A 16009-nucleotide genomic window follows, 5' to 3' on the forward strand; every position below is an offset into this window, starting at 1 on the left:
TCAGTTTCATCTGAAAATCCTTCCTCCCCATATGGGAATAACAACGGATATTGTAAAGGCAAGAATGATGAGTGAGTCTCAAATATTCTTTCTAATTTACCACTTGTTGAGCGTAGAATAACATCACGACCACAATCAGAACTATCAAAATCACCTACAATTAAAGCAACAACTTCATCTATGCTTGGGAGATTGTATGTATTGGAATCATGAACACGATTCCTAAATAGCCTTAAAGCAACCTCATTGGAATCACAATCATCAACATGATCCCTTACACTTCTAAATGACTTGGCTAAAACATTGTGTTCATCAACCATCTTAAGCAAGTCCATCACTAAACCAGGATCAAGTTTGCATTTACCTTCATAATCATTGCAACGAAAACATATAATAAGACTATGCACAACAAATATACTAATCCAATACTAAACGAACGTTCATATACTATCAACAACATACCTAAAATGCTTCATTCTGTTATGGATCTCATTCCTCGTATCATATATGTACAATTGAGCAAATTTTGGACTATCACCTTCAGATGGGAGTAAACTGCCAATTCGATGATAATTTTGTCCACTTATGACAAATTGAGGAGGTCCACGTCCATCATTCAAACCACAATCAACTTTACCTCCAATTGATGTGAAGGAAAACATGTTATTATAAGATCTAATGTTCTCCAAAAAATGACGACTCCTGGGATCATTATCTGTGAGCAAGTTATACAATAATGATGGGGAGTCCGCCAAATATGGTAGCAAAATTTTCCCTTTCATACAACATATAGAGAAGTCCGGAGAAGTAGAATCTCTTGTCTTTTCAGACCTCTCTTGATACCAAAGAATAGCTCCACAATGCTTACACGGCATGTTCATATCCCCAAAATCAAGATACGCTGCAAAACCATGAAGTACATCAATCTAATTTATTTCAAATATAAATTAAAATAACCAACATAATAACGGTAATTGAGCATACATTGTGATTCAGCAGAGTCAAAAATTGCATTCCTGTAAATCCAGTTTGTATCATCTATATGAGTACTTTCTGAACACATCAAATCTTCTTCAAGGTGCACCACTACAATAAATAATAACTTCACAATAAATAATATAAACAAATAAACATGTAAATATACATACTCAAAAAATGTATAGGGTAATCGTACGAGTATAAAACAACAAAACTTCCAACATATCTTTTTAAGATGAAGTATAAACAAAACTTACCTCCAAAATCAATTAGAAACATGAATGGAGTCTACATTAAGGTTTAACAATATATCTATCAACTAATCCTATTATCAAATATTCAGATACTAACAAAATTGGTGAAACATGACTAACTCATATTGATCCTTTTCTTTGAACGTTGCATATTAGGTCTTCTAATTGAACGTCCACGATTGGACTTCTTTCCCAAGTCTTCTGTAACACACAATTTCAAAGGAAATGTCACGATACATGATCAACATATTCTGATCACATTTTATTTACCTATAATATATCTACAAATAACTCATACAATGAACGCAAAATGATATACGATAACTACAATAACAAATGTAAATCTTATTATATTTCAATCACTTTTCTACTTCTTAAAATACACAAAAAATATCTTTAAGGTGCATTCTTTCTCTCCATAATTTATCTCATTCTCTTCTTTTCTCTAACGTCTTCTCTCATATGATTTTCCTAAGTAACAATAAAGACAAAACAAAATGGCACGAATTCAACGTGTGTACAATTTCAATAAAAAAGTAAACATATTGACAAATATAATTTACACTCACTTCTATCTGCTTTTTTAATAGGAGCTGTTGCATTTGGATCCAACCCAATACAATTCCTTTTGCGTTTACTCGCACTTGAACCTATCATATATGAAAATTATAAACAATTAATTATTTTTTAAGATATATACACAAGACATATTTTAAGACATATCATTAAAATTTGATCAAGAGATAATTAATTAAGCAAAAATACCACAACTATTATCCCCTTGTACACAACTGGACAGAGGAATTTCATTGCTAATATCTGCAAAACTCAAGCAATGCAAAGTATTAAGAACAAAATCATGGGAAATATATAGCAAAAAACAAAATTCACCAACCTCTAAGTGGAGACCCCATACGGTTGAGATAGCGCAAATCTAGAGCCTTCTATCCTCGAAAAAATGCACCTAATTTAATATATGTCTTCTACCTACATTCAATCACCCAATACCTGAAAATAAGACACAGTGTTTGTTCTCATAAACACATGTATACCTATTAATTTTGACAACCACTTTCAACTTTAGCCAATAAGGATTTTTTTCAGCAAACACTAAAGAACATACATACTGTATGGCCAAAGATAATAGAAATGTACATACACACAGCTCTACAACACATCCACGAGTAGGAGAAAGTGATGGTTAGAAAAAAAATCAAACATCTTGACTCACCTATACATGCTTTATATATGGCTAGAGCTTCGCACACATGTAAGTCAAGTTATGTAAAAAATAAAAATAAAAAAGATACACATTTTCGGTGCCAATGAATAAAATACAGCTATATATAGAGAAGTCATAATCATTGTAAGACTTGCCATCATATAAAAAAACCTGACAGCCACAGCAAGCAGAAAAATTGACATGATAGGTCAAGTACTCAAAGATCATCTTTTTAAAAAAAAGTCATCACAGAAAACTACTTACTTTTTTAGTAATACTTGACTATCTCTGATCATTTAAGTATAGTACCAATAGTTAGTAAGATCATTAAATGAGAAGGAAGAAGTTTAGAACAAAAGGTACACAACACCTGCCAATTGGAAACTTGGAACAAGTAAATTGAAATAAATAACTAAAGCATTTAATGCACCCCTGGTTCATAGTACACACACATGGTAGAAATCAAAGAAAAAAGACATCCTCACGAAATTTAGGACATCATACCTCATCAAAACTGAAATTAAACTTGCTAAATCAAAGTACAACAGAGCCTGATGCATTTACATAGTATAGTAATAGTCATATACAAGAAAAGACACATCTTGTTAGAAATGCAGATGAATAGAAGCATTGTCTAAAATGATCTTCCATAAATAAAAAAATAATATCCATTATTTTGGCTTCATCAAATATTTCTCACAATTGGTCCAACTAAATTCAAATACAAGATTCTAATTTTAACCACCAAATTCAGATTAAAAAAGTAAGTACTACGCTTTTGTTACGTGAGCTTAAATTAAATTTCCGAACTAATTATAGTATTATACACAAACTTACAAAAACTACCAACCTAGTCAACTATGCTCAAATTCTTTGAAACCTCCAACTTAACCACTTACCTTAACACACAGATAATCCCAAACAAAATTGAAACAATGATCAATTAAGATCAATTACTCATAAATCATAATCATTACAAAATCCCATTCACTTGAACAAATAATTTTTATACACCTTCAACATAAGACAAATATTCTACTTAAAATCAAAAGATAATATACTAATACCCAAAAAAAAAAAACACGATCCAAAAATAAGGCCCAGTTTGGAAGAGCTTATTTGAGCTTATCTGACAACATAAGCTCTTATGCCAGTGTTTGGGAGAGCTTATGCAAACAGCTTATGGTCTGCCATAAGCTATTTTCAGCTTATTTTCATAAGCTACTCAGGATAGCTTATGAAAAACAGTTTATGTTATACACAACTTATTTTTAATTTATTAAAATAAATTTTTAAAAATAGCTTATGAATAAGCGCTTATGTCATAAGCGCTTATGACCATAAGCGCTTAATTAAGTTGTTTATCCAAACGCAGCCTAATTAAACATTTGTTCAAATCATCTACTAACATTAATCCACGCATACTGCCACAAGAAATTACAGCAATGATCTATTAAGATCAATTACTCATAAATTATAATCATTACAAAATCCAATCCACTTAAACTAATAAGCATTTGTTATAATAATTTTCTAAAATGTACAAAAAAATCAAATAAAATCTTCTAAATTAAAAATCAAATTTTAGTGCACTACAGATCATGTATTTTTCAGGAGTTAAATAACAAAATAAATCAAAAAAAGATTAACTCATCTTATGAATGGTAGTAATTTTTCAAAAGTTGATTGCAAACTATAATTTTTCCTTTTGTTAAAGAATTGGTAATGTAGGAATACATTCACGCCCAAAATAAGGAAGCAACATATATTCCCTACCCATTAATACAAAACGTACTTATTCCTCTTTAACCATTCTACATTCATATCCTATAAACTAATGGATATTTAAAAAAAAAAATTCTGCAATTTACTAAGACCACAAAATTCCTAAAAATCCACCCATTTATATTTTTCAACATCCAAATCAATTGAAATTGATCTTCAATAAAACCAATGGTAAATATCACACGACATCAGAAGATAACAAATAATCACTCATCCATTTATGTTGCTAAGATCAAAAGTAGTATTTTTTTTTATACTGAATTTAGTGCCTCAATCAAAAAATATCAGGAAATAGCTGATAAAAGCTTGTTCCAATGATCAAGGTAAAACCACCTTACATCTGATTTACTCATGCTTATAATCATATTTTAGAGAAAAGGACAAATAAAGGTAACGTAAAGGGAACTTCAAAATAATTACAAACACCACAAAATACATTGATAACATGGTTACTTAAGCTACAATACTGCAAGTCACAGTTCTCAAAAGGTTACAAATACCAGATTTAAATCAAGTTCAGCACACTACATGTACTTGTAACATAGGACATCTACCATGAAAGTTAATTAAAAACAACATAGTTCAATGGACCCATAGATATACAAAAAAGGGGCCTCCATAATAATAACACATAATACCCAGCAAGCTAATGTCAACACGAAGTAATAAACATCTAAAAGTCACCAAGTTAAAACTTAGGCTCATGATTTTCGCGGACCTTGAACCCATCCACTGGAATCAAATGACCTTCACAATCGGATCCACCATCAGTTAGCTGAATTGCCTTCAAGCGATTAATTTCACCTAACATTCCATCATCAGCATTGGCAAAATCATGGCTACTGATTTCTAGCTTCTGCACCACACATGTTTCAAACTTTCCTGACTTGCTACCTACATCTTCATAAACATCACTCCCAGAGACTTCAAGTTTTCTTTTCACAAAGTTTGTTGGAACACCATCAATGATTCTTTCTCCATATCCAGCAACATATGTAGCATGTTCACCTTCACCATCCGTCACCTGTAAGTTCCTCTTAAAGTTAGTAAATGTTCCAATAACCCAAAGATATCACAGATTTTATCAAAATGTAGTCACAAATTTTATAAACATTGACTATTTTAAGAGTCAAATTTATACACAAGTTCAACCTAATATATGATACCAAACATGATAATAACATAAACAATACATCTACATCCTGTAATAAAATAACATATCTAAGAGGTTGATAATTGTTTACTTGTATCTAGATAATTCAACAACATACACACAATAATTACCATCATAGATGTAGAACTGGCCACTTCGAAAAAGAACGCAGATGTGATTTCAGGATCAGCACACATACGAAGAACCTCAAAGCAAGGATACCCCCTTAATTTAATCCCAGGAATCTTAGAAACTTTAAACAAAATTTCTTTGCCAATAACTTTTTCCTGAACCTCCAGTGGAAAGTCAACATCAGCAATAGACTGCATCAAGAAATAAATAACTGTAAAAGAATCACATAAACAAACTAATCCAATATTTAAGAAATAAAACAATCAACTGTATCAAAAAACACTTATCAATACTCACATCCAGAGGATACAACAGATCATCTGGAGACAAACTGATCAACTCCTTCACTTGAGAATCATTAAGGAAAAAAACAGCATTTTTTGAACCATCGAACACCTCTACTTTAAGCCGATACCTGATTATTATAAAGTTTTTAACTTTAGGAATAATGCAAGATAAACTAACGGCCAAAAATACATAGTCAATAATCAACAATTCAATATAATACTTAAAAAAAAAACTTACCTTCTCAGCATCTTGTAGAAAAATCGTTCACACCTAACACACTCATACACACCACCACGCACAATCAATTCCTCATGACATAAGCATGAGGGATATGTCCAAGGTTGATCTCTAAAAGCAGATACATTACGAGCATGGGTAATAACCACAGAATCCTGTACAACAATATATAGATTACTTTGTTACATCTTCATATACATCAAACGAACATACTGATCATCTGGATTCATTAATGTAAAGTATATACTAATGTATGCACATAATGAATAAATCATAATGACTAAACCTTATTGGATACAACCAGTTGAGACAGTGTTTTCCTTGGGTGAAGAGACAACATATCATCCCTGATATTACTTTGGGGACCAGGACAAGATAAAAACCCAACAGGTTCTTCAATCTTGATACCTTCAGCAAACAGCCTACAAAGGGTACATGATACACAACTTATATCCAAAATAATGTCTTTCAATCTACTACAAAATAAAAATATAACTAATGGAATCATAAATAAATCTCTCAACATAAAAACCTTCGAGTAAATGCAGAAACAGCTTCAAAGCCAGAATTGATATATAGCTTTGAAAAATGATTCACATTTTGAATGATCACTCTGTCTGCATATCAAAAACATCATACACACAATTAAATAACATTAAAAAATTAAAAAATAAATTCTCACACAAAACATGCTTTAATTCAACAAACTTAAAACAAAAATCTCATTAAAGATTTTGACTATCACCTCTAATATATTTAGCCTGAAAATACTGCAAGGTTAGAATTGGCCTATTGACCCAATTTGAGGACAGTTGTAGCATGAGTAAGTCAACCATCTCCCCAAGCAGTACACAGCGAATCCTACCACTGAGACAAGTAAATATGTATTACAAAGATCGAAAAACAAAATCATAAATAAAGGTAAAAAATACCAACAAATGAGGTAATAAGTAAACACACACAATTTAAAATTCACTAAAAGATAATATGAAACATTACGCTGGATCTATCAACTCAATAATCATCATTTTCCTAATCCTTCCATACTGAACCATACGCCTGACAGGGGAAACAGCCAACAGCAACCCAATAAAATCTGCTCAAATAGAAAAAAACATGAGACATTTAGAAATAACTAACCAAGTGAGTGGACATCTAAATATCAAAATTTATAAAGCATTCGAAAAAATAAAAGAACAAAACCTATCAAATGTGAGAAGGTTCCCCTGCATCTTTCTATTTCTGCTGTGTCATAAAACGACCATGCCTCACGAGGAATGGAAGGATCCCCAAATAAGAAAATAGTAGTTTCCACATCAAAGCAAAGCCTGAATCTAGTGTTGTTAAAACGAAGTGGACGATCATTTGGAATCACCCTAAAATGTGAAAACTTGTAAACAAAACCAACTTCAATATCAACATCTGATCCTACATGCTTAGCTACTGAGGCTTGGATTTTCACACCCTACAAACATAACACAACCAACCGCAAAAAAAATTATGATTCTATGCATTTTCAAATACAACACACAAAACAGCATAAAGATAAACAAACAAACTATGTAACTTGACTCAAATATAGATGGCAAAAATATTCACAAATCAACCTCCTTATCCACCAAGATCATTTCAATGCTAGCTACCACATAGGGGAGATAAGGAACAGGAGTTTTCCACAAGGAAATAACTCTAGCAATCAAGTTAGTCATTCCTGAGTTGGGTGAAATGTTCCTAACATTAGACAAAGGCAGCATTGTGGTTTCCATCTTATGAGTGAATGAGTGAACTAACACAAGAATAACTTCAGATTTCCTTTGCCTTCAACACAAACATGTATAGTATTTATAGCCAACAAAAATATTAATATACTCAGATTGTGATACATGATAACATGACATCATCTGAGAAAAACAAGTCATAAATATTAGGAGAGCAAAATATAGATATGATACATTCACAGAGACAACGGATTGAACATAAGAAAACACATAAAAATGTTAAAGAATGGTTATTTTCACGAAAAGAGAGGAAAATAAAGGATTACAGAAGTGACATAACCCAAACAACTACACAGAATGAGAAGACAATACTCACCTAATATTGCATAACATCCCACTATGATAGAAGAAAGCAAATATAAGAGAAATAAATTCAGCAAGCACTGAAAACATGATTTTTTGGGCTACAGTGGGCATGATTAAATTTACTGACAAAATATAAGTACTGAAGTTGAAGGTCAGGATCATGAAAACCCATATGTTTTGATTAACTTGTAACTAAAGGGTACTCAGGCGACAGTTACAGCTGTTTCCAAATCAAATAAGTAAAAAATCTGGTTCTCTTGCATCAAAGTTCAATACATTGTTAATTCTAATAAACTACAACAACTGTCATTAGTAAAGAGAAAACAATACTAACCAAAAATTAGGCAACGAAAGCAAAATAAAATTGAATTACATGCCTCATGTTTAATTGATTACGAAGGAGTGAGTACAACATACTCAAATAAAGGGCCAAGATCAGATGATGGACAACAGAACAACATCACACCAAAGATACACCACCAGAGGCTATGCATATTCAGTGCGTAATTTCGTTCACGCAAAGTTAGCATCGGATTGAAGACGAGGGGCCCAAATCACAGCATCTAAACAGATCATCACCGTGATACACCAATTGAATAAATCAGAGCAAGGAGATAAAATACAACCTTGCAATCAAAATTTGGGACCAATATATCTACAACGAAATGCTATAATCAGAACCATAAGGAAGCCGTCGACACAGAGGGATTAGGTTTCTTCTTTCCTGCAAATACGAAGAAGAGAAACGATAAACATAGGGGTATTATAATATGGGCTAAAATTAAAAAAATCTAAACAGATTTAACAAAAAAAAACAATAAAAAACTGTACGGAGGTACATTTCAAATTAGTTTTCTTTCATGTGTAATATATATTCTTTTGATTTTAAATTTTACATAACACAGCAATTAATTCATTTTCTTTACGACTGGGGAAGATTATATCATATTGTAAATCTCAACAATCAACTATCCATATAACAAATAACAAACATATTTATTTTTTATATTATAGTCTTCAAATAAATAAATTTAATTGCTGAGATAATTATTAGATATCATTCCAAAATACAAAAAAAATATACAATCAATAATCTCAAAAAAATGTCATTTTCTTTTTAGAAAACACAAAATCACTTATTTCTTAAATTATTAGTGGATAAATCTTAATCTAAAAAAAATACTATTATTAGATACATGACATTTAGCAACTATTTTCGTATTAAAAATGTTATTAATCAATACAATAAAATATTATAAAAAAAAGGACAGTGACATTCAAATTTTCCAACTATTTTATTAATAGATAAAATTCAACCTAGCTTCTAAAGAAATTCACAACTACTTACAAATTAAATTTAGCATCCAAGAGCTTCTAAAATAATGCCAAAAAAAAAAGGTTTTACCTATTAAATTTTTTATAAAATTTAAAGATAGTTCAGTAACAACTTGTTTAATAGAATATCTTTCAAATTCAAAAAGAGGATAAAAAAAACTGCTTCCCATATTAGGGTAAGATCAAAGTGAAAGCAAAATAAGTTACGTATATTTGGCGGACTCCCCATATTATCATTAACATCAAATCTCATCTTTAATTTTACCTCTTTAAAAAAAAAATTTCTACTAAAAAGTAATTCTTTTCTTATCAATTGGTTGCACAGAATATTTCGCCCATATTAAACAAATAATTAACCTAATAGTTTAAAATAAAACGGTCAATCAGTATCTTCATCCTTATAATGAATATAAAATAGGTACACAACTAAAAAACATTAGAACTCAATAATAAGAATTTCAAATCCAATAAAACACCAAATTAAAGATCTTTCAGATACATGAAATACTAATCACAACATCTCATATACAAAATTTTATATGTTACGTGGCTACAAAGAAACATAAAACCCAGTTATATGAAATTACATACTACAATTATATAGGACATACTGGGAAAGTCAAATCTTTTACAAAATACATAATGCTATGTTTGGTTGGAGGGAAGGGAAAGGGAAAGAAAACACGGAAATCGAGGAGTGAATTTGGACTAAAAACCTTAGTCCAAATTCACTCCTCGATTTTCGTGTTTTCTTTCCCTTTCCTTTCCCCTCCCTCCAACCAAACGAAGCCTAAACTACACAAGATCAGCCACCATTAATAACATCTAACACAAAATATACTAATAATTGGGAGGAAAATATTCATAAAACCCAAAATAGCAGATCCAGATGCACTCTTCCCAATTACAAAATCTTTCAAGTTACTCAGACAGATAGATAACTTCAACGCAGTCCACATCTTCGTCAGTATCTTCAGCTAAAATAACAAAGTTATCACTCATGGAAGACACTGAAATATCAACAGATTTCTTCAGACAACAATCCTTTTGAGATACCTCTTCATCTTCATCAGACAACAGGGTCAAATCAATAATCTCATTATGCTTGATTTTCTCACCATAGGTTGGACCATTGCCCACATAGGCCATCATTTTATGATCTCCATCAACACTGGAAACTTTTTTAAGAAGGTGCCCATCAGTATGAACATCAGGCTTCACCAGCATCCATGTTTCCTCCTCATTTACATTGACATTATACTTTTTCGAACCATTACCCATAAATTCATCTGTTGAATTTTCCACAGTTTTCACTACAGAATCATTCAATTTAATCCCACTGCATTCTCCTCCTGTACTATATTCATAGTTCTCAAACAATTTCCTCCGAACACACTCGTCAACATATTCAAATTCCTGATCACGATCATGAGCCTCATCTTCAAATTCATGAATTAGTTTCCTTTTGATAGGCCGATGAGCAATGACTTGGTTAATGGATGCATTACCAGAATCAGCCCCATAACTTGAAGAATAAATTTCAGCAATGTTACTAAAATCATCAGATTTTCTCCCATACAACACACCAGCCTGAAAGCCTTCACTATTTATACCATCAGCAGAGTCTCCAAACTTCGTGAACGACGGAATGAACTTATCCTGAAATATAATCAGAAAATTGATAATTTAAATCCAATGAGTCATTTCCACATAAACCTTAAAATAATACAATTAATGTCTTCTAATAGATAAAATCTAAATAAAAGACCTTCAGGGGTGTGGAAAAGGAATCAATTGGGTTAAACATAGCTATCACACCAACATCATCACAAATCCTCAGGACTTCAAAAACCTCTTCACCATAATACGTTAACCCACCCCCAGTTCGAACCTTAAAAAGCAACTCTTTGCACAACAAACTCTCCACAAGTTGAATAGGATATCTGCTCTTCTCTTCATCCTAACAATAAAATAAAATATACATAATAAATAAGATAAAAATAATTGTAAAAACACATTGAATTCAACTCATATAACACACAATAAAACAACAACACAAATTCAAGAATTCCTCACATTGGATGCCCACAATATGTTTTACTTGAGAATCGTTAAGCATAAATAAGGTGTTGTCATAGCCATCAAAGACCTCCAACTTAATGCGATACCTAAACAAAGAAGAGAAAAATAAAAAACCACTATGACAAGTACACAACACACACCATAAACCATTGAAATTCTCCGTAGGAAAAATTTAAAACATAAAAAGGTTTAACCTGCGAATTGCATGAGCAATATCTCGATAGCATCGATTACATCTATAAACATCCTTCTCATTTTGCAATTCCATGTGACACCAGCAGGAGTTATACGACCATGGACAATCATTAATAAATGCATTAATAGAAGCTTTAACAACAGCAACACCTCGCTGACAAAAGACGGAACAAATATCAATTCAATAATTCTTTCAACTTCACACTAAAACTACTCTAATATTAGAAGCAAAATGTAAATTATCAATAACTCAAGAAACCTAACTATCAAACAGATAGATAGCTACAAGTCAAAACTAACCTCTTTAATCTTAAGCAATTCAGAAATAGATGTCTTTGCATGACAATTGAGCATGTCATCTTTAATATCAACATCGGGATCAAAACTTCCAACACATTCAACAGGAACATCACATTTAAGACCACAGAATCTAAAATAAATATAAATATAAAAATTAGTTCATAACAAAGACAAATACAATCCATAGAAGAAAAATATATTCAACCAATACCCTCATACCTATCACCAATTACCCAATCTTCATGATAAGTATGATTGAGGTAAATCTTTGACACATGAGGAATAGAATTCAGGAAAATTTTTCCTTAAGAATTACAAACATCACACAATAATAGTAAGTGACATCAGAATCAACTATATGTAATCAAAATCAAATAAAATTACTGAGAAATTAAACTGAAAAAAAATGACTTAACTTCACAGATAATCAAGTTCTACAATGCACACTTTAACTTAAACTCACCTTCAACTTTCTTTACCTCAACATACCGCAATCCAATAGTAGGCCTATTTACCCAATCCAAACACAGATAATTACAAAGAATGTCTACAGCATCACCATTCACCACACATTGACACATACCACTGCATCATTCAACACAAATTTGATTAGCTATATGATAAAATCATTCTGAGCAACATAATAAAAAAAGAATGGCCCTGCGCAAATCACACAACTTGTCTTACGTCAAATCAATAATATTAATAACCATCCTCTTGTAAACTCTTTTGTCCTTAATCACAAGTTTCCCCTTTGACACAGCAGCTAGAACTCCAATAACATCTATACAAAAACAAAAAAATAGCAACAAATTAACAACTCTAATGAACTTGTTACAATAACCCGTACTAAATCATATTACGTACTACACTATTCACAAAAATCTCCAAGCATACATACAGATATGGAAAGAACTATACCGTCGACCATATAAATATACCTTGTAACTAACACATGACCAGAATATCATTCCTTTATATCCAACATAGTTTAACACATGATAAAAGAGACTTACCCACTAAGTAACCGAAATTATCACCAACTCTAAGAATATTCTCAATGCCAAAGAATGACCAGCCATGCAAAGGAATTCGATCATCTTCAAATGGGACAATTCTGGTACCACTATGGAAAATAATCCTATACCTATTCCTTGTGTATCTTTGTGGATCACTATATGGAATAATCCGGAAGTTTGATATCTGATAAACACCACCCTCAACAATACTAACAGCAATTGGTTCAGTTTTGGATACAGCAGCTTCCAATTTTTCCCCCTACAAACATCCCAGATAAATGGATTAAATAATGCTCAACACCAAGTTAATGCTAACAGATCCACAAAATACAGCATATCAACAGAATTAAAAATATGATAGCTGAATATTCCAGAAATAAAGAAAAACCAAAAGTAACTTCTATACATCTCTATCAATAAGAACCATCTCCACTGATGAATAAGAGAGTGGAAGCAAGTGTTCAGGAAGCTTCCACAAATCAATGATCCGAACCCTCACAGTCCAATGTTTCTTTCCCACTGAAGTGGAATGAACTCTATCAAAGGAGGGGATCACAGATACAGGACTAAGAGAAGACATCTTCTACTAAGAGAAAACACCACAGTTTTCAATCTATGAGCAAAGTAATGAGTCACATACTTAATGAGACAATACTATATATAGAAGACCACATCACCATAGTAGTTTTATATTAATATATCTAGCATACTTAATATAATGTATATTAATTCGAAAATAACATCTAACCAAATAAACTAATAACTTAACTATGGTAATAAGGACTGTCTACTACCTATAAATGAGTGTCTACAACCTAGTTAAGTTAAAAGAAGGGTATAACTTTGGATCACCATGTGAGGTTTAGTCTTACAACTCATGCAAATTGTCCACAGACAATTAGGATTTGATGTGTCACAAATTCTGAAAATACCAAACAAAGCTGACGAAATTACAATGACTACTCAAGATAGTATAAATCCAGGAATTCAGATATAGTCAGACAACAACTCCGTGTATAATAGCCATCAAAACACAAAATCAAATAATGAGTTTCACTTTTACTAACTGACTGCAACAATTGACCTACATCCCCATTTTAGTTACCCCACAATACGGCTGAAAAGTAATAATTAGATTACTAATAAGTTATTTCTAATCTATTTCAAACTATGTTTAAAGCAGTGAACGTCCTATTAGGTAAAAAATACATCATTAGTCTGACTTAAGTACTATAATTCGTACCATGTACACAGAAGGATAGATTACATACCCCTGAACATTTAAAAGAAAAGAGATGCGAAATCTGGTTGGATATGAACTATGGCACGGTAAACCCGTGTACCAATAAGCTTCTCTTCTCAAGTAAACTCAATAGGGACTCCAATTACACTCTGCCGCAAGACAAATTCTGACCCAAGATGAAAACTCAAGATTTTCGCCATAATCAACCACATGATGAAAACCCTAAATCCAAAGATAAGAAAAGAAACGAACCCAAAACTCAGGACGATAAAGAAAGAGATAACGACGAAAGCAATTGTGCTGAAGTACTGAAGAAAATCAGAAATATAATAGAAAACTGAGCAATTGTCACGTTTCATCTGACAGTATACCTAAAAAAAAAAGGTGGAACTCAACCTTGATACCACAGAAAAATACCCAATACAAATATCTACTCAATGATGAAAAAGGGCCAACAGAACAAACATATCTACGGCCCATTCACGAAAACTATAGACACACATCAACAATAACTACTGAATTAACATAATAATAATATATAATAACATATCTACCTAATTTTAAATATGCAAATATTAGTTATTTCAGGACTTTATGGAAATCTCTTTTTTACCAATGTTTCCTCCACGAATACATTTTAAGTATAACATTTTTTTACTTATAAGTATAACATACTTAACCATATATCTACTTTACCTGCCACTAAGTTCAAGATCGGTTTTCGATATATCAAAGTAATGACTTCTGGATCTTTTAAATAAAAAAAAATTTAAGGGACAAATGTAATCAAATAGGATATAAAGATAACAATATGTTAAAACTAAATTATTCTGGGTATTAGTTTTTAACACCCCTCAATTAATCCCCCACCCTCCTTTATGCACCAAAATGTCTGAAGTACCCTTTAAAATTTTATTTCATTCCAAACATATCTATTTTCCTGTCTTATCACTACCATCATTTTGTTTATCACACCACCATTCACTTTTACTCTCATCTCATAGTTTTCTTCGTTGTCACTTTTCACACTTAATATATGTGAAAACATTTCATACATTGTAAGTGTGAACCGATGTATATTCATTCTCTCTTCACCTTCTTCCTTTCGTTTTAAGTATTTCACACTCAGTGAGCGAAACATTTTCACATTCTTAACAGTTGGTTCCTTCACACTTTGAAAATATTTCACACTCTTGAGTGTGAAATAAAAATAGAAAAAAATCAATTTTTTTTAAAAAAATAAAATTATTAACAATCAATAACTCACACTCTTGAGTGTGAAATTTGAAATATTTCACACATTTGAGTGTGAAATTTAATTATTAAAAAACTAAATATTTAAAATTAAAAATAAAATTCTTAACACTTGGTTCTTTCACACTATTGAGTGTGAAATTTGAAAAGATTTCACACTCTTGAGTGTGAAATGAAAATTATAAAAAAATAAAATTAAAAAATTATTAACAGTTTAATAACTCACACTCTTGAGTGTGAAATTTGAAAATGTTTCACACACTTGAGTGTGAAATCTAATTCTAAATAAAAGAAAAATTTAAAATTGAAAATAAAGTCTATTCACACTACCGATCTTGAGTGCGAAACGTGATTGTGTTTCACACCCTTGAGTGTGAAACAAAATTGTGCGAATCGAGTATCTTTATTCTCTCTTCACCTTCTTCCTTTCGTTTTAAGCGTTTCACAC

General features: G+C 31.4%; 3 protein-coding genes across 6 annotated transcripts; all 3 read right to left on the bottom strand.

The window, feature by feature from the left end:
* Positions 1 to 438: 438 nt before the first annotated feature.
* LOC130723394 (uncharacterized) lies at positions 439 to 5062 on the bottom strand. 4 transcript variants are annotated; one of them, XM_057574422.1, is made up of 7 exons: positions 4924 to 5062; positions 2128 to 2219; positions 1998 to 2051; positions 1802 to 1882; positions 1353 to 1433; positions 985 to 1086; positions 439 to 901 (listed from the first exon to the last, which is right to left on the bottom strand). In XM_057574422.1, the coding sequence occupies exons 2-7, from the start codon at positions 2144 to 2146 to the stop codon at positions 441 to 443; spliced, it is 798 nt and encodes a 265-aa protein (XP_057430405.1). In that variant the 5' UTR covers positions 2147 to 2219; positions 4924 to 5062; the 3' UTR covers positions 439 to 440. The 4 variants fall into 4 exon arrangements, with proteins under 4 accessions (XP_057430405.1, XP_057430404.1, XP_057430406.1 ...); XM_057574421.1 differs by having other exon boundaries at positions 2128 to 2240; positions 4924 to 5060; XM_057574423.1 differs by lacking the exon at positions 4924 to 5062 and having other exon boundaries at positions 1353 to 1430; positions 2128 to 2239.
* LOC130723393 (uncharacterized) lies at positions 4653 to 8901 on the bottom strand. Its single transcript, XM_057574420.1, has 10 exons — positions 8551 to 8901; positions 7253 to 7514; positions 7049 to 7145; positions 6795 to 6916; positions 6582 to 6666; positions 6336 to 6471; positions 6050 to 6204; positions 5822 to 5939; positions 5524 to 5715; positions 4653 to 5263 (listed from the first exon to the last, which is right to left on the bottom strand). Exons 3-10 carry the CDS (start codon positions 7102 to 7104, stop codon positions 4928 to 4930), a joined length of 1200 nt encoding a protein of 399 aa, XP_057430403.1. The 5' UTR covers positions 7105 to 7145; positions 7253 to 7514; positions 8551 to 8901; the 3' UTR covers positions 4653 to 4927.
* Positions 8902 to 9911: 1010 nt separating this feature from the next.
* Positions 9912 to 14555, bottom strand: LOC130726568 (uncharacterized). Its single transcript, XM_057577863.1, has 10 exons — positions 14335 to 14555; positions 13062 to 13321; positions 12733 to 12829; positions 12509 to 12630; positions 12265 to 12349; positions 12046 to 12175; positions 11745 to 11899; positions 11545 to 11636; positions 11237 to 11428; positions 9912 to 11127 (listed from the first exon to the last, which is right to left on the bottom strand). Coding segments are annotated over exons 1-9 (954 nt in total). The 5' UTR covers positions 14346 to 14555; the 3' UTR covers positions 9912 to 11127; positions 11237 to 11426.
* Between the last annotated feature and the right edge of the window lie 1454 nt (positions 14556 to 16009).

This window comes from Lotus japonicus, chromosome 6 (assembly GCF_012489685.1).
Source record: "Lotus japonicus ecotype B-129 chromosome 6, LjGifu_v1.2".
Lineage (NCBI taxonomy): Eukaryota > Viridiplantae > Streptophyta > Magnoliopsida > Fabales > Fabaceae > Lotus > Lotus japonicus.